Raw genomic sequence first — 23415 nt, forward strand, 5'->3', positions numbered from 1 at the left:
GCATAGGCATAGCCACTCACTGATGACACCACCCATGACGCTTGCCTTGACATCACTGAGGTTTCAACTACGTCCGTTCCTGGAAAGTTCCCTGGGTTAGTTTTGGTTGTCTGTGATTTCCACCGTCCCTATTTTCTAGATCCTCACCCTCCTGGGGTCACTGACTTGTACTGTGTGCATGCAGACCACAGTCTGAGTTTACAGTCACAGGCACAGACTTTCTGGCATGCTTGCAGGTATAATGACACTAACTTAATTTCTTTCTGCCTTTGTTCTTCTTTTGGTTGATCATGTTGTCTGTGTCCAGGATGTTAGTTCTCCCTGAATGGGTGGGATTGGATTTTCACATGCACCATTTACACCTCCACCCTACCCTAGTAGACTTCAGGGTGGAAAGAAAGTGCTGAAAGGGCCTGTGCCCCTTGCTCATCATCAGTGTGGCTGGCCTCACTTCTGTTTTTATTCCCCTCCCTGCTTGATTTTATGAGAGGTGTGCTGCTCCTGAGCCCAGTGGTAGCCCTGGCTAGAACTTCCCAGAACCTTTCATGTGATAACAGAAAGGTTTTCTTTTTTTTTTTTTTTTTTTTTTTTTAGATTTATTCACTTTATTACAAAGTCAGATATACAGAGAGGAGGAGAGACAGAGAGGAAGATCTTCCGTCCGATGATTCACTCCCCAAGTGAGCTGCAACTGCCAGTGCGCGCCGATCCGATGCCGGGAACCAGGAACCTCTTCCGGGTCTCCCACGCGGGTGCAGGGTCCCAAAGCTTTGGGCCGTCCTCGACTGCTTTCCCAGGCCACAGGCAGGGAGCTGGATGGGAAGTGGAGCTGCCGGGATTAGAACCGGCGCCCATATGGGATTCCGGGGCGTTCAAGGCGAGGACTTAAGCCGCCGGGCCCAACAGAAAGGTTTTCTACAGACGTCTACTGCCTCAACCTGTCTGTTGTCCTTCCCAAGTGTGCACATGCATGTGTTCCAATTCTGGATGCAGCATGAACACCTCCTGCCCCTTGGGCCAATTTGAACAATCCCCTTCCTCTGGGTGGCTGCCACATTGTGGGGACAGAGTGGAGGTTGGGGAGCATAGTGTTTCAACTCCAGGTTCACTCGCCTGGCACCCTTCTTTGTTTCACTGGATGAGTCTTTTACATTTTCTGGCTGGAAGGGACTTGCCATTCTGAAATTTGAATGTTTGGGAATCTTTTCAGGCACTGAAAGAGAAGGCCGAGCTGCAGGCCCAGATGGCCGCCCTGAGCACGAGGCTGCAGGCGCAGGTGGAGCACAGCCGCAGCAGCCAGCTGAGGCAGGACTCGCTCAGTTCCCAAGTGGACACCTTGAAGCAGTCCTGCTGGGATCTGGAGCGGGCCATGGCTGACCTGCAGAACACTCTGGAAGCCAAAAATGCCAGCCTAGCTTCCTCAAACAGCGACCTGCAGGTGGCAGAGGAGCAATACCAGAGACTCATGGCCAAAGTTGAGGACATGCAGAAGAACATCCTCAGTAAAGACAATACAGGTGAGGGCGCAGGTGTCCAGCCTTCCTGTTGACCCCCGTGTGGGTCAGGTGGTGGTGACTGCTGAGCCATCAGGTCCATCTCTCTGGACCGTTAAGTTAGTCTACTGTCAACACATGAGTGTGTGCTTTTCTGAAGTCAGTATGATCTCGGCTGAAGTCTGTGTGGTGGGATGACTGAGGTCTTAGTAATCGATTCACCCTTGACTGTCAGAAGTGATCACTTCTGCTCATCCTGCCTTGCAAGTCTGGTGTTCCTGGAGCAAGACAAGCTGCCTGCTTTCCCACAGAATCACTGATTCCATTCTAAGTATTTAGAAACACTTCCTACCTGTTCTCCCTGTGTTAAGTTTAGAGACATGGCCTGACTACCTTCCTGTAGGACTATACCAGTGCATCCCCTGCGCATTCCTTGCCTGTCCATCTCCTCTCCATGCCAGAGTCAGCACCCGGGCATCGAGCAGGCAGTGAGAAGACTCTGGTTGGCCTGTTTGGAAGAACACTTGGGAGAGAGTCTCAAATTGGGGGTTGAGATGAAGGATCCAAGCCCACAGAGCAGAATCGGCCCAGGTCTGAAATGCCCTCAATTCATGTCTCTCCGATGATGCTTTCTCCTTCAGAGCTCCAGATGCCAGAGCTTTTGGAGGGCTGAGGCACCGTCACCATGACCTTGGCTCTCCCTGTGGCTCTATGTGCACCAGTGCCGTGTTTGTGTGATGTTCAGAGTCTGGGAACAAGTGTGTGGTTGGCCCTCTGCAGAGCTGCAGCTCTTCCAACAGGGGCTGCTGATCTGAGCTGGGTATGCTTGCTTACTTTCAGTGCATGACCTCCGGCAGCAGATGACGGCCCTGCAGAGCCAACTCCAGCAGGTACAGCTGGAACGTACAACCCTGACCAGCAAGCTGAAGGCCTCCCAGGCTGAAATCTCATCCCTGCAGAATGTCCGGCAGTGGTATCAGCAGCAGCTTGCTCTGGCTCAGGAGGCCCGGGTCAGGCTGCAGGGAGAGATGGCCCACATCCAGGTATGACTGCAGGGGCCCCTTTCGGGGGAGGCATAGCATCTGATTTGATCACTGTTCACATGTCCAGGTAAAACAGGGCTTCTGTGCAGCGTTAAAGAGAATTTTCCACTTTTACATGTCATAAATGGTGTTAAAATCTGCTAACCACTCAAGTACCCTACACTGTCCCATGCAGGAATCTCCCTCCTTGGCCTTTGGGCATGGGGTTACATCCCTTCTGCTTGAGCTTTTGTGATTGTGTGAAGTAGACAACATCTGACAGGTCCCATTTCTCCACTCATGGGTGACTTACTTGTGGTTTGACTTTGGTGCTCCAGCTCTTATGTGTGTGGGCCTCAAGACCCATCCCCTGGTCTTCCCTACTCTGGATCTAACAGCTCGTAGCAGACCTTCCCTCACACCTTCCTCTGTGTGTTTGCCAAGACTCTTGGGCACATGGAATGATCCAGTCCTTTTCATGTACTCTTTATAACAACCTGTAGACAAGCTTTCTTGGCCCTCTTGTGTGTTTGGTAAGTGGCTGCACAACCCTTGATAGCTTCTGATGGTGGGAGTGGGAGTTGTGGGTCAGCAGGAGCATGTGTGCTAGTGCCTCTGCTGCAGCAGCCTCCAAGGCAGTTGGGAGAATACTCCTTGCTCATCCCCTGGATGTGTTGGGGGCTGAGGATGGTGAAAAGCGTCCTCAGTTGCAGCCCTTGGGAAATACAGCTGTGGGTGTCCTGCATCAGATAGCAGGGTTCAGTAGGAGTTGCAATGAGTGGCGGGTTGAGAATCACAGTTGCATTTTCCAAAAACCTTTGGAAGCCAGATTCCACATTTCTTCATTACGGATTATGGCACATTTTCTATACCCGAATCTCTCTCTGGTTTCATGAACATTTCAGAGGGAAAGTGCACTTGTCTTAAAACAGCCCAGCCAGAGCTACCTTCCCTGTCCTAAGCCTGAAACCTGCAGCTCTGTCCCATGTGGGCACCTTGACAGGCGGGGTGCCTACAGTGGATGGAGGATCAGCACAGACCCATGTGCTGTGGCACTCTTCAGGACTTGCTTCTCTTTGCTGCCCCTTACAGCCTGGGACTGTGGCGCCAGGCTCCTTGTTCCTGAGCAGACAGTTGGTGTCCATGGCCATTGTTGGGTGTCAGATGGAGGCATGGGCCCTGATGCATGACTGCTGGACTTGGTCAGTGCAGAAATGGTACCCACCTTTAGGATTCAGAGGCATACCTTCATTGAGGATGTTTACATAGACTCCTCCACAGACTAAAGTGTCAGGTGCAGAGACTACTGGTTTCTGGGATCTTCTTGGAAACCAGATGGTCTGAGTCTGAAAGTCTGGAGGTGTGGTCTCTGGGAGTAAGCCCTAGGCAGGAGTGCGGCAGGCAGAGGTGTTTCCTGTCTTGCACGGGGAGCCAGCTGCTGTCACTGGGCTGAGACCCTTACCCTGGTGGTCTGCACATCTTGCTTGAGATTGAGCAGACTTGGACTTCATTGTGCACTTTTCTTGCAGGTTGGACAGATGACCCAGGCAGGTCTCCTGGAGCACCTGAAGCTTGAGAACGTGTCCCTGTCACACCGACTGGCAGACACACAACAGAGGTCCATCAAGGAAAAGGAGCGTGTGGCTGCCCAGCTTCAGAGCATTGAGGTGAGGGCTGCTGCTGGAGCAGCAGCCGATGATATTGATCCATCATTGGACACTTTAGTCATTAATGTGATAAGTATACATAAGCACAGCATAAATGTATCGTTTGGATCTTAGTGTTTTTATGCATTATGTTTTTGCATAAGCACAGGAAGGAATTGTTGCTGCCTGGGATACTTGTCCCGCATCTCAGGGGCCTGGGTTTGAGTCCTGCCTCATTCCTGCTAACGTGTCCCTGGGAGGCCGCAATGCTGGTGCAAGTACTTGGATCCTCACCACTCACCTGAGGGACCCAGATTCAGTTTCAGACTCCTGGCTTTTGCCTGACCCACCCCAGACTGTTGCAGACATTTGAGGAGTGAACCAGAGGGAAAAGAGCTCTCCCTATTTCTTTGCCTTATAAATAAATTTAAAAATTTAGAGAAAGAATTCACCATGACTTGAACGAGAATTTGAATAAATGATATGTTCCTGTAATAATGAAGTCATCTCTATGTTTTGTAGTTAAGATGCCTGTGACCCATACTCGAGGGCCTTGGTTTTAGTGCCGTTCCATCTTCCTCCTAACATGCACCTTGGAAGGCAGTGATGATGGCTGAAGTGCTTGGGTCCTTGCCATACACATGCAAGCCCCAGTCTGAGTCCCAGCTTCTGGTTCTGACAAGGCCTCAGCCCTTAACAGGCAGTGGGGCGGGAGCCACTGAATGACAGCTCATGTGCATGCGTTCTCTCAAGTGAGTAAGCTGAAAGTTCTTAAATCTAAGCTTCAGTGCAACAAAAAGGTTTTTGTTTATGTATTTGAGTTACATACGGACAGAAGGAAAGACAAAGAGAGAGTTTCTGTCTGCTGGTTCACTTCTCAGGTGGCCATAGTGGCCGATCAAAGCCAGGGTCTAGGAGCTTCTTCTGGGTCTCCCATGTGGGTGTTGGGACCCAAGCACTGGGAACATCTTCCTCTGCTTTTCCCACACTACCAGCAGGGAGATGGCTCAGAAGTGGAGTGGTGCCTGTGGAATTGTATCATAAAATAAAAAATTAAAGTTTAAGAAAAAAAAAAGTGGAGCAAACTGATGGTGCCTAGGAGGTGGTTTTGTGCGCTGTGCCACAACTCCAGTTCCTAGAACAACAATTTTGAAATTTGTGCCTTGTTTTATCATAGCACTCATCACCTTTTTTAAGGCTTTCCTGTGTACTAATGTATATTTTTGAGTGTATAAAATACTTTTTGTACATTTTGTGTTTTTACAGACTTCATGTAAAATTTTACTTTTTAAATGTGTCTAACACATTAGAATAGTGTTCTGCACAGCTTCCACTGGTAGCTGCTAAAAGATTTGAGATTGCATCCCTCATGTCTCCGATACCTGGGATGACTGTGAACTCTTCTTTACTCACTCGTGCCTCTAGCCTGGGGCCCTGTGGTACTGGGCACGGGGGGCGGGCGGGGACAGGGAAGGGGCCATTGGGTGACTGTTTCACAGCCCACTGGGAGGAAATGTTTTGGCCTGGTTGCCCCGCTCACATTGCCGAGTTTGGTATTGCCCCAGCTTCGTCAGGAGGCTTCTGTACTAGCAGCAGACTCAGCAGCTTTCACCTGAACCCAGAGATCCCCTGACTTCCTTACAAAGATTTAGAGATATAGATAGACTGACAGAGAGTTCTTCCACCCACTGGTTTCCTCTCCAGTTGCCTGCTGCAGCCCAGGCTGGGCCAAGTCTCAGCCAGGAAGCCAGAACTCCATTGCCATCTCCCACATGGGTGGCATCATGGCTGCTGCCCAGGCTATGCATTGGCAGTGAGGTAGATGAGAAGTGGAGCTCAAGTCTGAACCCTGGCACTCAGATATGAGGGTGTCCCCTGTGGAGTGGTGAGCACTGCCCCAAATATCGACGTCTGAGCTGTTCTGTAGGCAGCTGTGAGACTCAGTGATTTCTCAACTTGTCTGAGCCTCATTCTCTTTTATGAAACAGGAATAGTGGTGCCCACTTAATAACCCTGCTGGGAAAATCCAGCAGGTATAAAGCACCCAAGCAGGGTTTACTGTGGTTGGTGTGTGACTGAGGCTCTTGAGGACAGTTGTGTCACATGAAAACTGGGTTTCTTGACTCCTTGCTCTGACTCTGCTCTTTTTCTGTCTAACTTGCAGGATGACAGAGTCATTCCTGTCAGTGCTAATGCTTCAGGGCTCCGGTAATACACTTGAGAAAATATTAGATTGTAAATTTTTTTTCCTTGAGAAGTATGCCCAGATGTTAGCTTGTAACCATGTGCTTAACACTTCAGAAATCGTGTCTGTCCCTGTAGTTCCTTGCCTTCCTTATGGTTTGCTAAGGGATGTGCTACCAGCATCACTTAACACTACATCTCAGTGTCGGTCTGCGCTCCTGGGTCAAGCCTGGGAGTCTGCAGAGTGGAGGACCGTGCCTGGGCAGCCAGGAAGGGAGTCCCAGGTGCCCTGACCCCTGCTTCATGGCCCTCCAGGCCCAGCATTCCTCATTTGTGGTTTGTGGAAAGTGGCGATACAAACCATGGCATCTTGCTGGAGGTAGTAGTTTTTTTCCTGCTTTTTAAATTCGTTGTTTCCTGGGCCTAGGCTGATCTGCTGGACCAGGAGGCAGCCTTTGTGCAGATCCAGGAGGCCAAGACAATGGTGGAGGAGGATCTCCAGAGAAGGTTGGAAGAGTTTGAAGACGAGCGGGAGCAGCTGCAGAAGGCAGCAGATGCCGCGGCTTTCTTGGAACAGCAGTTGGACCAGGCAAGTGTCTGCCACCGCTGGCTAGGAGGCCACCTGCAGAACAACCTACCTGTCCAGGCCTGGCCTGAGAGGTCCAGAGCTATATACAAATGGCTCTGGGATCTTCTCGTGTCAGGCCCCATTGCCATGGGTATGTGTGGTGTTGTGTGTGGGTTTTGCTCCAAGAGTCACCTTTACCAGGTCCTGGGACTTGTGCAGATCTGCATGATCACACTGTTGGTATTCTCGAGAATTTTGCAAAAGGGACTCCAGTGTGCAGTGTAATTATTTCAAACTTGAATGGGGGTCCAGCCCTGGAGCACAGTGAGTTAAGCCTTTACCTACAGTGATAACATCACCTATGGGTGCCAATTTGAGTCCTGGCTATTCTACTTCCAGTCCAACTTATGGTCTGGGAAAGCAGCGGAGGAAGACCCAAGTCCTTGGGGCCCTGCACCCAGGTGGGAGACTTAGAATGAAACTCCTGGTTCCTGCTTAAATAAATAATAGTTTTTTTTAAGGTTTATTTCTTTTTATTACAAAGTCATACATACAGAGAGGAGGAGAGACAGAGAGGAAGATCCTCCATCTGATGATTCACTCCCAAATGAGCGCAACGGCCAGTACTGCTCCTATCCGAAGCCAGGAACCAGGAACCTCTTCCTAGTCTCCCACGCGGGTGCAGGGTCCCAAAGCTTTGGGCCGTCCTTGACTGCTTTCCCAGGCCACAAGCAGGGAGCTGGATGGGAAGTGGAGCTGCCGGGATTACAACCAGCGCCCATGTGGGATCCTGGTGCGTTCAAGGCGAGGACTTTAGCCACTAGGCCACGCCGCTGGGCCCTAAATAAATAATAATTTTTAAAATATTTATTTATTTTTATTGGAAAGGCAGATATGCAGAGAGAAGGAGACACAGAGAGGAGGACCTTCTGTCCATGATTCACACCACAAGTGGTTGTAAGTGGCCGGAGCTGAGCCAATCCGAAGCCAGGAACCAGCAGCTTCTTCCGGGTCTCCCACAAAGGCACAGAGTCCCAAGGCTTTGGGCCATCCTCGACTGCATTCGCAGGCCACAGGCAGGAAGCTGGATGGGAAGCGCACCACCAGGACATGAGCCAGCACCCATTATGGGATCCTGATGTATGTAAGGCGAGGACTTTAACTGCTAGGCCATGCCACCGGGCCCTAAATAAGTAATCTTACAAACAAACAAACAAACAAAAAACCTGAATGGAGTGTGTAGCAGGGTCAGGAGCAGCCATATTGAATTTATGTGCTTTTTCCAGGTGAAGTTGACGTTGCAACAGCGAGACCAGCAGCTGGAGGCTTTGCAACAGGAGCACCTGGCTGTGATGCAGCAGCTCACTTCCACGCAGGAGGCCCTGCAGGCCAAGGAGCAATCCCTGGGGGACCTGCAGACTCATTATGAGGAGCTGCAGGCCAGGCTGGAAGAGCTGCAGGGAGAGGCCACCTCCAAGGAGGACACAATCCGCTTCCTACAAAATGAAAAGATTGTCTTAGAGGTAGCCCTGCAAGCAGCCAAGAGCAGCATGGAAGAATTTGACCAAGGAGCAAAACGCTTGGAAGAAGGCACTGAAGGAACATCAGAAATTCTAGAACACTTAAGACAAGAACTGGCCATCAAGTCCGGTCAGGTAATGCTGTCGTCTTGTTACACTTCAGAGCCATGTGTGCCACAGCCATGCTGCCCTGTCTGTGGTTGGCCATTTTGTGCTTGCAGGTGACCACAGAGGAGTGCCTTCAGGGCAGGGATGGGTGAGACCAACCACTGCTGCTGTGGCCCTGCCTTGGTCAGTGGGTGTGGAAAGACCCTGAGTGGGGCAGATTTTGTTGGGCATATTTGAGAGAAGTATTCCAAGAAGCACTGTGTGTCCACTGATGCTGCAGAGCTTGATTTTAGGAGGAGCTTCAGAAACTCACCTTTGCTTGTGCTGTGTGCATGTGGTTCTGGCTGAGCCCACTGGCAGGCCGGGCCTGGTGTGAGATGCGTGAGAACCCCACCGCTGACCACACCTCACACCCCTAGAGGTCCCGGTGCTGTGAGCCTAGCAGCAAGTCACAGCTGGGGAAAACCAGAACGTTCACGGCACGAGATGGTTTTAGGGCAGACACTGAAAACGGGAGTCACAGTTGCTGAAGGATGTGGAGGAAGTAAAGTGTGTGACTGATTCCATCTCAGTCCCTCCTGAGGAGCTCACTGATCTATTTTCCCTTTGGGAAAGTAAAGTAAAAGGAAGCTATGTTTCCTTACCAACTCTGACCAGCCATGCCCTGCTGCTGCTGTGCTGCTCTGCTGAGGCATTGCTTCAGTAAGCGGTTAGACTTCTTTGATGAGTCAGAGGAGCACATGAAACTTGAAAAGGCTAAGTGTGAACAGAGAGTACAGGCCCTGTTGCTGTCTGAGGGACTCCAGGCGCCACGGCACATAGCATATGCAGCCTTCTTCCTTGGGGTCCTGACCCGGGAAAGCTCTGAGGAACAGCCTCAGGGCACAGATTTCTTTGCAGCCCTCAGTGTCACATCTGTCACATCTGTGCTCCCCACAGGTGGAGCACATGCAGCAAGAGACTGCGGCTGTGAAAAAGCAGATGCAGAAGATAAAAGAACAGTTTCTTCAGCAAAAGGTGCTTGTGGAGTTTTCTTTTTTATTTTTTTTAAGATTTATTTATTTTTATTACAAAGTCAGATATACAGAGAGGAGGAGAAACAGAGAGGAAGATCTTCCATCCGATGATTCAAGTGAGCTGCAACAGCCAGTACTGCGTCGATCCGATGCCGGGAACCAGGAACCTCTTCCAGGTCTCCCACGTGGGTGCAGGGTCCCAAAGCTTTGGGCCGTCCTCGACTGCTTTCCCAGGCCACAAGCAGGGAGCTGGATGGGAAGTGGAGCTGCCGGGATTAGAACCGGTGCCCATATGGGATCCCGGCGCGTTCAAGTCGAGGACTTTAGCCACTAGGCCACGCCGCCAGGCCCAGCTTGTGGAGTTTTCTTCCCATGAAGCTTGGTGGTGGGCTAGGGAGGAAATCCCGCAGAAGCCAGGAGAGCCACGTTTACTCCTTGATTCTAAGATTCTCTCTGAAGTCAGGGTGCAATTCCAAGCATGGTGGCATCTTATCCCCATAGACTTGTGTGGTGCAGCACCTATCAGGACCTTACTGTCACTCTAGAGAGCAGTGGGTCTGGTGCATTGTTATTACGATGCAGGACCCAGGTTTGGAACAACCCTGATCAGTGCAGGAGGTGTCTGTCAGGGAGGCCAGTTTCTCTGTGGAGGAGTGGTTGGGCCACCTGTCCCTGCAAGGCCTTGGGCCTGTGAGAAGATAGTAGTAAGAGTGGCTCTGTGAGTATGGAGATGCAGGCCAGTGAAGGTTTCTCCGTGTCAGGCCAAGCATTGCCACCAGAGGGGGAGGGAATGGCATCCTCGGAACCCATCAGGTATCTTGGAGGGAGATGTGCTGTCCCCACACCACTCAGTGGGTCCAGGCATGCTGCTGCCTCAGGATGAAGCATGCTACTCACTGGCGTGTGTGATCACACATGCTTGTTTTAAGCCAGCTTGACCCCTGGGCAGGACCAAACTTGGACCTGACTAGGAGTTTCTGTCTTGCTTGGCAGGTGATGGTGGAGGCTTACCGGCGGGATTCAACTTCCAAAGACCAGCTCATCAGTGAACTGAAAGTCACCAGGAAAAAGCTGGACTCAGAGATGCAGGAACTAAGGCGAGACTTGATTAAAGCACAAGGGGAGAAGAGGGCTGTGGAGGGGGAGCAGGCACGCTTGCAGAAGGAAGTGTCTCAGGTCCACCAGCAGATGGCCGACCTGGAGATGCAGCTGCAGTCAGCGCAGACGGAGCGAGATGCGATGGAGACACAGCTACAGGCATGCAGGGCACAGTGGGTTCTGTGGGACTGGGTGGGCATGGTGGAAAGACACCTTTGTAAAGATTGATCTTTGAAAGGCAGTGTTATAGTAAGTGGTAAAGAGAAACAGATAGATTTCCATCCTTTGGTTCACTCCCCAAATGGCCACAATGGCTGGAGCTGAACTAGTCCGAAGCCAGGGGCAAGGCGCTTCTTCTGGGTCTTCTACATGGATGTAGTGGCCCAAGTACTTGAGCCGTTCTCCACTGCTTTCCCAGGTGCATTAGCAGGGAGTTAGATTGGAAGTGGAGTAGCCAGGACTTAAGCCAATGTCCACATAGGATTCTGGTGCCACAGGTAGCAGCTTCAGTTGTTGCACTGCTCCGTCAGCCCCAAAAGGAGTTTTTAATTGGAAAGTCAGATTTACAGAGAAAAGGAGAGAAAAAGATCTTCCATCCAGAGCTGAGGTGATCCAAAGCCAGGAGCCAGGAGCTTCTTCCAGGTCTCCCACACAAGTGCAGGGTCCCAAGGCTTGGGTGGTCCTCTACTGCTTTACCAGGCCACAAGGATAGAGCTGGAAGGGAAGTAGAGTAGCTGGGATATGAACCGGCACCCTTATGGGATCCCAGTGCTTGCAAGGTGAAGAACTTAACCACTAGGCTACTGTGCATGGCCTTAGGGCAACACTTTTTTTTTAAGATTTATTTATTTTAATTGGAAAGATAGATACACAGAGAGGAGGAGAGACAGAGAGGAAGGTCTTCCGTATAATGGTTCACTCCCCAAGTGGCCACAGTGGCCGGAGCTAAGCCAAACCGAAGCCAGGGGCTAGGAACTTCCTCCATGTCTCCCATGCAGGTGCAGGGTCCCAAGGCTTTGGGCCGTCCTCGACTGCATTCCCAGGCCACAAGCAGGGAACTGGATGGGAAGCAGGGCCGCCAGGATTAGAACCAGTGCCCATATGGGATCCACAGTGCGTTCAAGTCGAGGACTTTAACTACTACGCTATCACGCCGGGCTCTCAGGGCAGCGCTTCTAAAGGGCAGCCTAGGAGAACACCTCTTGTCACTTAGGTTCCGGTAGGCAGGTAGGCCAGTCCAGGTGATGTTGTCATGTGCCAAGAAACAGATGCTGTCTTCTCGGGACAGGCTCTAGAGCGCTAGTCAGCATTTGGGTTGAGAACCCTATAGAGAGCCAGTGTGCAGGGGCTTGGGACACACACATACCAACCATCTCTCTGAGACTCACACTGCAAGTAGTAGTGGCTGATAAGGTTTTGGATTTCTTCTTCTTCTTCTTTTTTTTTTTTTTTAAGATTGATTAATTGAGAGAGACAAGAAAACAGATAATTCCATCCACTGGTCCACTCCCCAAATGCTGCAGCTGCCAGGACTGGGCCAGGCTGAAACCAGGAGCTACAAGCTCCAGCCTGGTCTCACACATGGGCAGCAGGGTCCAGTTACCTGGGTCGTCAGGGTCATCAGGGCTGGGCCAAGATCAGGTGTCTGAGAAGAGTCGGGCTGTGTTTCAGACCCATGGAGAAGCTGGTGTTGAAATGGGTGGTGTACTGCAGGCAGTAGTTTAACCTGTGGTGCTCCAAACATAATTCTTGAACATGCCTCCTCCCACAGAACTGAGCCTGCCCCATCCTGTTGCTCTGTCCCCAGCCTCCCAGCACTGCCTGCCTGCTACTTCACACACCCAGCCCAGTCTCACTTTCCATACCTGTTCCCTTCCAGTACCCAGCTCACAGGCCCTCAGAGAAAGGATCCCACACCCCCTTTCTGACCATTGTGGGTGTTTCGGGAATGAGCCAACAGATGGAAGATCAGTCTCTGTCTCTCTGTAATCTGCATTTCAAAAAGAAGAAGAAATCCTGTCCTGCCCATGCTGTTCTTTTTTGCTGTGGTAGTATTGCTGCAGCCCCACTGAGGGAACAGAAGGGCTGGAAATAAGGTGGTGGCGGGGTGGAGAGGCCCTTCCCACAGCCGCAGTCAGGGAGGACACAGCCATCAGAAGCACTTTTGACTTCGTTTACAAGGCTACCATCACCGTCAAGATTTTCCTGCAAGTGTGCACGGCAGTCTTGACACCATGTGCACTTCTGACAGCCCTCTCTCCATTTGAAGTCCCTGCAGCTGGATAGTGAGCGCATGGCGGCGCTTTCAGAGGCCAACGAGGCACTACAGAAGCAGGTGGAAGAGCTGCAGCAGGAAGCCCAGAAGTAAGTGTCAGGACACCCTCAGCAGTAAGTGGTGGGCCTTGTCCTGAGAGATGATCCCAGTTTACAAGGCGATTTACTGAGCACCCTTTAATAGAAGCAATCCTTTTGTATTTTCACTTATGTTTTTGTGCTGTCACCTTGTGGCAACATCCTTCCCCTCCCAGTTTTCTTTTTTTTTTTTTTTTTATTATATTTTGGCAATCTTTACATTGTTGGTTAGGGTAAAAAGTTACAAGGGCTAAAGGGAATATTGAGGAGAAGCCCCACCCAGTCTCCCACCCACCCCAGGTCCCAGATGTAGGGCATGCTCTGAGATCCTTGTTCAAGTGGTCCCAGTAGTTCACCAGTTATGCATAGCTGCCAATCTCGCCACTCCAGACACCATGAGGCTGTTGAATAATCTACTGATTGACATAGTCCATCATAGAGTCTCCCTTTGTCCAGTGTTTCGCTGCCAACATATAGCTGTGGTGGTTGACTGACCTGTTCTATCTTCCATCTTTTCTTGGTTAAGGTTCTAAACCCCTCCCAGTTTTCTTACTCTCCACATGCAATCATGTTTCTGTGGACACAAGCAAACAGCCTTCTGCTGCACTCACCTGTGGATGCAGAATACTTCCCGGCCTTCTGCCCCGTGCCACATCTTTTGCCATGCCACTGTTGTTGCTGGAATGTGTTAGGGCCGTTGCTGGCAGTCAGAAAGAGTGCTGGACACACCCCTCTCTGGCTGCAGTGGCCTCTTTCTCCGCCTTCCCAGGCTCAGGTGGTGTTGGAAATGACTGACACTCAGAGCTCTTGCCCCTTCCCGCGGAGTCACACCTGACGGGATCAGCTGTCCCCTTTGCAGCAGCTTGGGAGGACCTGTGCATGCTCCCCCACATTTCCCAGGGAGCAGTCAGAGAGGAGGCAGGGGAGTGGGTTATTGAGCTGCAGCAGTCGTCACTGTGAAGCACTCTGCGCTCTCTCCAATGCTGCCCAGCAGGCTGCCAGGGAGTCCTGGCACTGTTTAGTGCCACTGCCAAGGCCTCTGTCTCCCCACATCACCCCAGGGCCATCACAGAGCAGAAGCAAAAGATGAAGCGCCTGGGCTCAGACCTGACCAGTGCCCAGAAGGAGATGAAGACGAAGCGCAAGGCATATGAGAACGCCGTGAGCATCCTCAGCCGCCGCTTGCAGGAGGCACTCACTGCCAAAGAGGCCGCAGACGCAGAGCTGAGCCAGCTCAGAGCCCAGAACACCATGGGTGGCAACGACCCCATGCTACATGTAGGTAAACACCTCTGTCACCATCAGAGGCAGGAGGCTTGGCATCGGGAAAGGGCCTCTCAGGAATTTCTCCCAGAAACCCTGTAAGAGGATTGACGAGAATGGTGGGAGGTGTTTAGGGGACATTCCTGTAAAACCCTGCCTGGTGTCATTGTGAGCCAGAGTTTGTGTGTAGTTTCCCACTCAGCTGCCACCATCATGGGTAAGCCTGGCTGGTCTGCTCGTGTCCCCCCAGTGTCTCAGGAGGTTGTGTTGGGAGGGGGAGGATCCAGAGGGGTCAGGTCAGTGCTGAATAGAGCCCAGAAGAGCTGGAGGAAGTCATGTTTGAGGTGATCTAGAACAAATGGGGGTGTGTGAGGTCGAGTGACGCTCTGAAAGGCAGACCTACCTGCAGGGCTGGAGGGCCAGGGGCTGGTGGGCAGGAGGAAGGAGTTTAAACTTGTGATGACATATGGACAGCCACCTGGGGATGGCCCTGTGAGCGTTTCTGTTCAGAGGCCACGGGTGAGAACGGGGAGTGGATGAGGATGGGCTGAAGGTGGGGACAGTGAGTTCAGACGGCTCTACCACATCAGTGTTTGTGTTTGCCTTACAGCTAAGTTGAGTGGCAGATTGTGGGAGGCTATTATTATAATAGTGTGGGACAGTTTAAGAGGAATCTGGGGTCAGGAGAATTGTGGGACACGCGAGGGCTGAAGCAGCTATAAATGCCCAGCTTCAGGAGGGGAGAAATGACTGACTTCCTCCGTCCCCGCCTCACCCCAGGACTGCTCTTCTTGCTCTGCGTGCTATGACACGTGGAGCTGACTTCTTCCCAATTATTTTTCAGAGAAAGCAGTTAGATTGAGTCCTGAGGAGGTCCCCTGTCCCAGTGGCCAGCCTCTCTGGCTCTAAGTAGGCTCCTGGGTTCCCCACATTCTCACCTTTTCTCTTGAACTTCATGAGGAAGTGTAAAGGTTGTCCTTGCAAATTCATCTGCACCCTCCAATTTACCTCATTTCACCTTGTGTAACTAGAAGGAGACTGTATCATAGCATGGTGTTTGGACACATCACATCAAGGTCTCCCCCTGCTTACTTACATGCGCTTTTGGGGACATGCTCCATTGCCCTCCCCTTTCTTTGCCGATGCGTAAGGGTGAGGGTGTCAGATGCTTTTGAACCCTGCCTTGTCCTGCTCGGCTGGGGGCTGTGGCCGGTACCCATTTCTGGGCTGTCTGACATCCATCTAGAAGTGGTGACCTTGGTGACTCACCTTCGTGGTATTTAGTAAGGTCAGGCTGAAATAATGTGGATGTAGAACCTCCCTCGTGAAGTGATGAGTGTTGTGGATCTTTGGAACGTGCTTTGACCAGGGCCTGGCTCTGTTGGGCAGCCTGTGTGGTGTTTGTGTTGCTGAGTGCTGGTGTTTCTCCATACGTGGGCATTTTTAGCCTTTACCTGTAGGTCAGATTTTTCTATATTAATAAAGCATTTATCTAAGAAACCTGGCTTCTTTTTTTGTCCTCATGCTGTTCTGTAGCTGTGTGCATTGAGGTTACTTTGTTCAAATCTTTCAAGGTGGGACATTCTGTGAGAATGGCTTTACTCCTGTCAGTGCCATGGGAGGCAAGGAGGTAGGGACCATGACCAAACATACTCTGTATTCTGGTTGTTAGGAAAGGATCCAGGCCCTCGAGGTAGAACTGCAGAGTGTGAGCCACAGCAAGCTGCTGCTGGAGAAGGAGCTGCAGGAGGTGATTGCCACAACCAGCCAGGAGCTGGAAGAGTCCCGGGAGAAGGCACTGGAGCTGGAGGACGAGGTAAGGCTGCATGACCATCGTGGCCGTGGAGCCCATGGAGAGTTTGTGTCGGCTTTGGAGCAGCATGCTCTAGTCCCTGCACATGAGTGAGGCTAATCTAGCCTTTCCAATGGGATGCCCATGCGTATGCATAGTGATGACTCTTCTCCCCATTAAAGTGCTTTGGTTTCAGGGAGAAGCCCGACTCAAACCTTTCTGAGCTCAAAACTCACAGGTCCAGAGACAGTTCAGTTCCACCTTCAGACAGGCCCAACTACAGCCCAGTGCTGTCTGCAAGGGCCCTTGCCATCTTTACCTGCCCAGCCACTCCATCAGGGTCCCAAGGTCTGCATGTGTCGCTCACCCATCCTGTTCCTTCCTGCAGTCAGTTCCCTGCCCATACCTTGCTATAGCCTTGCCTGGCCTGTCCTGGGCCAGGGCTCAGCACATGGTCCCCTAAGAAGGTGAGGCTGCAGACCAGGACACGAAGGAAAGGAAGGGGCTTGGGAAAATAGCACCCTTGACCTTCCACCTTTTGGGTAGAAAGGAAGGACAGTTTGTATGTTAGCATTAATCATGTCATTCCTTATGCAGAACCTGTAATGTCACAGTAATTTTGTGTGTTTCAGCTTCAGGAATCCAGAGGCTTTAGGAGGAAGATAAAGCACCTTGAGGAGTCCAATAAGAAGCTGGCCCTTGAGTTAGAGCACGAGAGAGGAAAGCTCACAGGTCTCGGACAGTCCAACGCAGCTCTGCGGGAACACAACAGCATCTTGGAGACGGCCTTAGCCAAGAGGGAGGCAGACCTAGTCCAGCTGAATCTTCAGGTATTCGGCTCATGTGTGTCTTACCTGTACTTGATCATCAGAAGCACCTGCAAAGAAAGTAGAATAATCTTCTCGTTTCATGTTGAAAAGACAGCTAAAAATTTTTTTAGTTTAAAGCTTTTATTTATTTGAAGGGCAGAAAGAGAAAGAAAGAGCTCTCACATCTGATGGCTTACTTGCCAGATTTCCACAACAGCTAAGGCTGGGTCAAGCGAAAGCCCAGAGCCAAGAACTCCTCCATGGGGCAACAGTGATTCAGGTGCTTCCCAGGGTGGGCATTATCAGGAAGCTGGACTGAACCAACACTGCAGCATAGGATGCAGGCATCCACGTCATGTCCGAGCCGCTGTGTCTCAACTCTCACCCTGTAATCCTGATTTTGAGACCCAGGGACAAGCTTAGAAAATCTGGTTAATTGTCAAGCCTGGCCAGCCAGGTTGAGGGGGTAGACTGTGTAAGTGGTGCTCTGTTCCAGCTTCCCCCTGGTGGTGTGGGTGGGATAATCTTGTAGTTCTGGCAAGGCCCATCTGAAGACCTCATGGGGTCTCCTCACTGGCTGGTTCTTGGCTGCAGTCCCTCTTGAGGCTCCTTGGGCTTCTCATGAACAGGCCTGGCCATTTCAGGGTCTTCTGCGCAGTCGTCATTCTGAGCCTCTAGCGTATGGCTACTCCGTCACTAGGGAGCTAAACTGTGTTGTCCCAGATCCAACCAGCCTTGCCAGAAGACGTCTGTACTTGAATTCCTAAGTTCATATGCATCTTTTGGGTTTCCAGCCATATTTGGATGTGTTTATGTGTTTACACTCCTGCAATTCAGGTTCTTGTTTCTCCAGCAGTGTTTCCCAAAGGAATTTTCTCTAGCTCCCTAGCTTGTGCTCTCATATGACACGTCATGTGCTACAGAGCAATGAGCGTGTCCCTCCCCCTGGATCCGAGTGCCTCTGGGCTATGTTTGCAACTTCACATCTCTTGTCCCCATGCAATGGAATCTAGGTACAGGCAGTTTTACAGCGGAAGGAAGAGGAAGACCACCAGATGAAACAGCTTGTCCAGGCCCTGCAGTCTGCCCTAGAGAAAGAAAAGACAAAAGTGAAGAACCTCAAGGAGCAGGTGTGTGCCCAGATTCTCACTGGTTTTACTTTTTTGAAGCAGGGGGAGATTTGGTGGGGATGGGAGCCGGAGACAGGGTTTTCCACCTGTTGACTCATTCCCTAATCCCTGAACTCCAATAACAAGGTTGGAGAAGGCCAAAGCCAGGAGACAGGAACTCTATCTGGGTCTCTCACATGGGTATCAAGGACTTAAGTACTTTGGCTGTCACTGTTGCCTCCCTGGTGCATTAGCAGGAAGCTGGATTCGGAGCAGAATCAGTGTGAGGACATCCAAATGGCTGGCATACAGCCTGCTTTAATGGGGAGACAGCAAGCATTCTGTGGAAGGTTCAAGGGGGCCCTTTGTGAGTCCTTTCCAGGGAGTTCACCATAGAAACAGATGGTGCCAAGGGTAAGGCTGCAGGGGGCTGGTGTTGGCCACAGAACACGCTCTTGCTTGAAGTGATGGTTTTGCTTCTGCCATGCCTGAGTTCTGTGTGCACACACAGCAATACTATGCTGGGAGGCATCCCATGTGTGGTGCTGAGTTACCAAAGTTACTTTAGAACAGCCAGTGGTTTCATGTTGAAACAGCAGACAGAGGTAGCTGTGCAAGCCTTTTCTGCACAGGGAATCGTTTTCATAGTGGTCTCCTTCCACACATCAGGTGTTGGCCATGGCACTAGGGAAACCACCTCAGCAGTAAGGCCTGTCCTGACCCAGGGAGTCCCTGCCCCCAGGCCGGCGTGCTCCCTATCCTCTTGCCTCCACCATCAGACATAGAATTTGGTTCTGTACTCACTTCCAGAAATAGAACAGATGCTCAGAACACAGTCACTGTGTGTGTGTGTAAGAATACACGCATGTGTGTGGCATGTGATCTTGCAAGGTGTGTGTTTGCCTACATGGATATGATTGTTCAGTGGATGTATGCACACGTGTATGATGCTTGATTTTCATGAGCAGTGTGCAGTTTATTGTGTGTACCTGTAGGTGATAGCGTGTACTTATTTTGGTGTTTATGGACACATAAACTTCTAGGAGAAGCACAAGAAGTAATGGGTAGCCATTGAGAAGGCGAGAAGGGATGTATAAGGATGTATCCCCCCCCCCCCGCCTTTTAAGATTTATTTATTTATACATAGAAAGGAAAGAAAGAGAGAGAAGGTATTCCATCCATTAGTTCACTCCCCAAATGGCCACAATGACCAGAGCTGAGCTGATCCGAAGCTAGGAACCCAAGGACTTGGGCCATTCTTAGCTGCTTTCCCAGACCGCAAGCAGGGAACTAGATGGGAAGTAGAGCAGCGAAAACATGAACTGATGCCCGTATGGGATCCTGGCGACACAGGATGGAGGGTGAGCCTGTTGAGTCACAGCACCAACCCCATCATTTTCTCTTTAAATGATGATTAAATTGCTTTATGAGCTGTCAGTATTTTTCACAACTCAAACTTTCATAACAGTAAAGCTGCTGCTTGTTTGAGAATTTCTGGGATAACGTAGTTGATGGAATCTTGGGTGAGACAGTAAAACTTACTTTAAAATATAACTGTAAGATGTGCTAGAGATGTTTTTTAAGTTTTATTTATTTGGGGCCGGCGCCGAGGCCTAGCGGCTAAAGTCCTCGCCTTGAATGTGTCGGGATCCCATATGGGCGCCTGTTCTAATCCCGGCAGCTCTACTTCCCATCCGGCTCCCTGCTTGTGGCCTGGGAAAGCAGTAGAGGACAGTCCAAAGCCTTGGGACCCTGCACCCGCGTGGGAGACCTGGAAGAAGTTCCTGGCTCCTGGCTCCAGATAGGCACAGCACCGGCCATTACGCTCACTTGGGGAATGAAAGATCAGATGGGAGATCTTCCTCTCTGTCTCTCCTCTTCTCTGTATATCTGACTTTCCAATAAAAATAAATAAAAATATTTTAAAAACAAAAAGTTTTATTTATTTATTCATTTGAAAGGCAGAGTTTCAGAAAGAGAAATCCTCCATTGCCCGTTCACTCCCAAAATGGCTGCAACAGCCATAGCTGGACCTTTCTGAAGCCAGAAGCTTCTGGGTCTCCCAAGCAGGTGTAGGAGCCCATGTACTCAGGCATCCTTTGAGATAGATCAGAATTGGAGTAGCAGGAACACGAACTAGTGCCCATATGGCATTCTGGTGAATTAGCTTCTGCAACATCATGTCGCCTCCCCCATATTAAAGTATTTTCACCTGAATAGTTATTGACTATTTCTGGACTTAGGGGCCCATCTGAGCCCATGGAACCTGTGCTTAAGAGGGGCACTTGCCAGGGCTTTTGAGCTGCTACCACCAGCATGAGCTGCTGTCTTCTCGCCTCTTACCTTTGGCTGAGTTCTTTGACTCATGATGGCAGCAGTGGCACCGGCTGGCAGACATTGACACTCAAGGATGGGGTGCAGATTGCCTGGAGTCCCTGTCAGTGACAGCCCCTGCTGCTATACTTCAGGGGATATGGTCTGGCAGATATGAGAGAGCTCTCTGTATTATTCTGTGCTGTGGTGTCCCATTGAACTTTTGTTTTTTTTTTTTTGTTTGTTTGTTTGTTTTATAAAGATTTATTTTATTTTTATTGCAAAGTCAGATATATGGAGAGGAGGAGAGACAGAGAGGAAGATCTTCTGTCCGTTGAGTCACTCCCCAAGTGGCTGCAATGGCTGGAGTTGTACTGATCTGAAGCCAGGAGCCTGGAGCCTCTTCCTGGTCTTCCACACGGGTGCAGGGTCCCAAGGCCTTGGGCTGTCCTTAACTGCTTTCTCAGGCCACAGGCATGGAGCTGGATGGGTATCAGGACCACCAGGATTAGAACTGGTGCCCATACGAGATCCTGGTGTGTGCAGGGCAAGGACTTCAGCCACTGGGCTGTTGCGCCGAGCCCTGAATGTTTTGTTTTTTGTTTTTTGTTTTTTTGAATTTTGTTTTTAAATGCAGTGCTTTTCAGTACAGTAGACAAGGAAACTCAATCATCAGCCACCAAAATGGGGTAGGCTTTTTGTTGCTGTTCTTTGAGATGCTGCTTATCCTTTTGGAAGGCTTGAGAGGCTGTGGTTCCCTATGGAAAGCAATGGAGGGAGTCCTTGCATCAGCAAGAGGAATGGCACAGTCATATGCCAGAGAAGTAGACTTCTCTCGGATAAACTTCAAAACTGAGACCATTTAGATAAGAAAATCCTGAGTAGATATTTGTTCATTCAACACTCACTGCATGCCAAACCTTCTACCAGGACCTTCCTGTCGGGTAACGACTTGCTGAGTTTGGAAAGGAAGGGCACTAGGACACTGTGTTGTCAGAAGGCACAACATACTGGCACTGGTGTGCCACCTGCTGTAGCTGTCACCCAGAGTTCTGAGTGGATGACATTCTTGTTCTCCCTCCTTTGCTTTTAGGTGGCTGCTGCTAAGGCAGACGCTGGGCATAACCGCCGCCACTTCAGGGCTGCCAGCTTGGAGCTGAGTGAGGTGAAGAAGGAGCTACAGGCCAAGGAACATCTGGTGCATACGTTGCAGGCCGCCACCACCGGACTCCAGTAAGCACCCGAGCCCCTCTCAGGGAGACCTTCCCAGCCTTGTGTCTCACAGCATGCTGTGTCATGGGCTGGGTCACACACATCTGCGGCAAATGCCACCTGTGTTTTAGCAAATTGCCGAACACTCTTGACTCCTGTTTTATTAGAGAAGCCTGAACCAACTCTCAGCACCCTGTGCTCCAATATGAGCATTCATCTTGAGAGCTGTGTCCTGGTTGCTAGGAGGTTCTTTGTGAGCTTTATGCTAGTAAGTGACAAGTCAGACACATTGCTGGGCAGGGCTGGGCAGGGCCGGTGCTACAGACCTGAGGCACCCACAGCACTTATGGGGCTGGGCAGGGTGCTTCATTGGCAGACACCCCAATCTCTGGGTGAGCAATCTCCATCCACAACACAAAGCCTCCTGTATGTGTGGTGGGGGGTGGGGTGGGTCTAAGAGTGCTGCTATTACTCCATTTGCTTAATCTCTGCTAGGGCACAGGAGGGTAAGCACCGCCAAGAAGTTGCACAGTTCCAGGCAGAGCTGGCAGAGGCCCGGACCCAGCTTCAGCTCCTGCGCAAGCAACTTGATGAGCAGCCAAGCCGGCAGGCCACGGAAGACCAAGAGGTGACAGATGGTCCCGCCTCCTGCCCCTGGTTAGGGTGGCCCTGCTTGGTGTGTGGGATTGGGGTGCCTTTGGTCATTTTCTTGTCTACTGAGAAAGGGATGCTTTGTGTTTCTAACTATAGTGTCAGAGCGGCTCTGCATTGTGGACAACCATTTTGCCATTCTTTTGGTCTTGTGTCTTTCCTCCTTTTAGATGGAGAATCTCAAATGGGAAGTGGCTCAGAAAGAAAGGGAAATCCAGTCCTTGAAGCAACAGCTGGACCTGACTGAGCAGCAGGGAAGGAAGGAGCTGGAAGGGACACAGCGGCTGTTGCAGGTACCTGTTGCACACGGCTCCACCATTTATACCAGGTGCATTCCCAAGCCAAACTGGTTCTTGAACACATCTCTGTGTCACAGGGAGGCTCAGCTTAGCTCCACTCCAGGCCCACAGCCTCACTCTTCCAAGGCTCAGTGTGCCAGTTTTTTTGTTTGTTTGGTTGGTTTTTTTAGGAAAAATTTATTTTTATTGGAAATTCAGATTTATAAAGTGAAGGAGAGACAGAAAGCTCTTCCATCTGCTAGTTTACTCTCCAAGTAACTGCAACAGCTGGAGCTGAGCCAATCTGAAGTTAGGAACCAGGAGGTTTTTCCGGGTCTCCCATGTGGGTACAGGGCCCCAAGGCTTTGGGCCATCCTGTACTGTTTTACCAGGCCACAAGCAGAGAGCTAAAAGGGAAGTGAAGCAGCTGGGATATGGACCGGCACCTATATGAGAGTCCAAGCATTCAAGGCGAGGACTTTAGCCATTAGGCTACTACACCAGACCCAATGTGCCAGTTACAAACTGGCTACGGTTCCCCACTTGAAACTTAGTGCCTAGAGTCATGGTTGGGGTTGAGCTGGATTGCTCAGGCCACAGGGACATTGCTCTTTCCTGGGTGGGGGCTCTGGAGTTGGAATAGAAAGTTGAGGGTGCCATCGTAACTGATTCTTCCAGACCTTGACTCTTGGTGCAGTATTGTCCTGGGAAGGACGTCTTTCACCCTTCATACGTATAGCACTGTTGTGTCCTAAAAAATCTTCTGAGTGTAAAGGAATTTTAACTTTAAAGATATAACTTTACGGGCCCGGCGGTGTGGCCTAGCGGCTAAAGTCCTCGCCTTGAAAGCCTCGGGATCCCAGATGGGCGCCGGTTCTAATCCTGGCAGCTCCACTTCCCATCCAGCTCCCTGCTTGTGGCCTGGGAAGGCAGTCGAGGACGGCCCAACGCATTGGGACACTGCACCCGCGTGGGAGACCT

At 50.8% G+C, this 23415-nt stretch overlaps 1 protein-coding gene across 1 annotated transcript in view; it reads left to right on the forward strand.

The window, feature by feature from the left end:
• Positions 1-23415, forward strand: part of GOLGA3 (golgin A3) — a 42746-nt gene that overhangs the window by 17541 nt on the left and 1790 nt on the right. The window contains exons 7-21 of the mRNA XM_058657019.1: positions 1211-1517; positions 2334-2536; positions 4045-4182; positions 6773-6934; positions 8200-8568; positions 9481-9558; positions 10551-10814; positions 12925-13019; positions 14069-14285; positions 15943-16086; positions 16695-16892; positions 17885-18001; positions 21387-21526; positions 22001-22133; positions 22327-22449. Of these exons, the coding sequence (XP_058513002.1) occupies positions 1211-1517; positions 2334-2536; positions 4045-4182; positions 6773-6934; positions 8200-8568; positions 9481-9558; positions 10551-10814; positions 12925-13019; positions 14069-14285; positions 15943-16086; positions 16695-16892; positions 17885-18001; positions 21387-21526; positions 22001-22133; positions 22327-22449 (2688 nt within the window). The remainder of the gene's footprint in view (positions 1-1210; positions 1518-2333; positions 2537-4044; positions 4183-6772; positions 6935-8199; positions 8569-9480; positions 9559-10550; positions 10815-12924; positions 13020-14068; positions 14286-15942; positions 16087-16694; positions 16893-17884; positions 18002-21386; positions 21527-22000; positions 22134-22326; positions 22450-23415) is intronic.

This window comes from Ochotona princeps, chromosome 29 (assembly GCF_030435755.1).
Source record: "Ochotona princeps isolate mOchPri1 chromosome 29, mOchPri1.hap1, whole genome shotgun sequence".
Taxonomy (NCBI): domain Eukaryota; kingdom Metazoa; phylum Chordata; class Mammalia; order Lagomorpha; family Ochotonidae; genus Ochotona; species Ochotona princeps.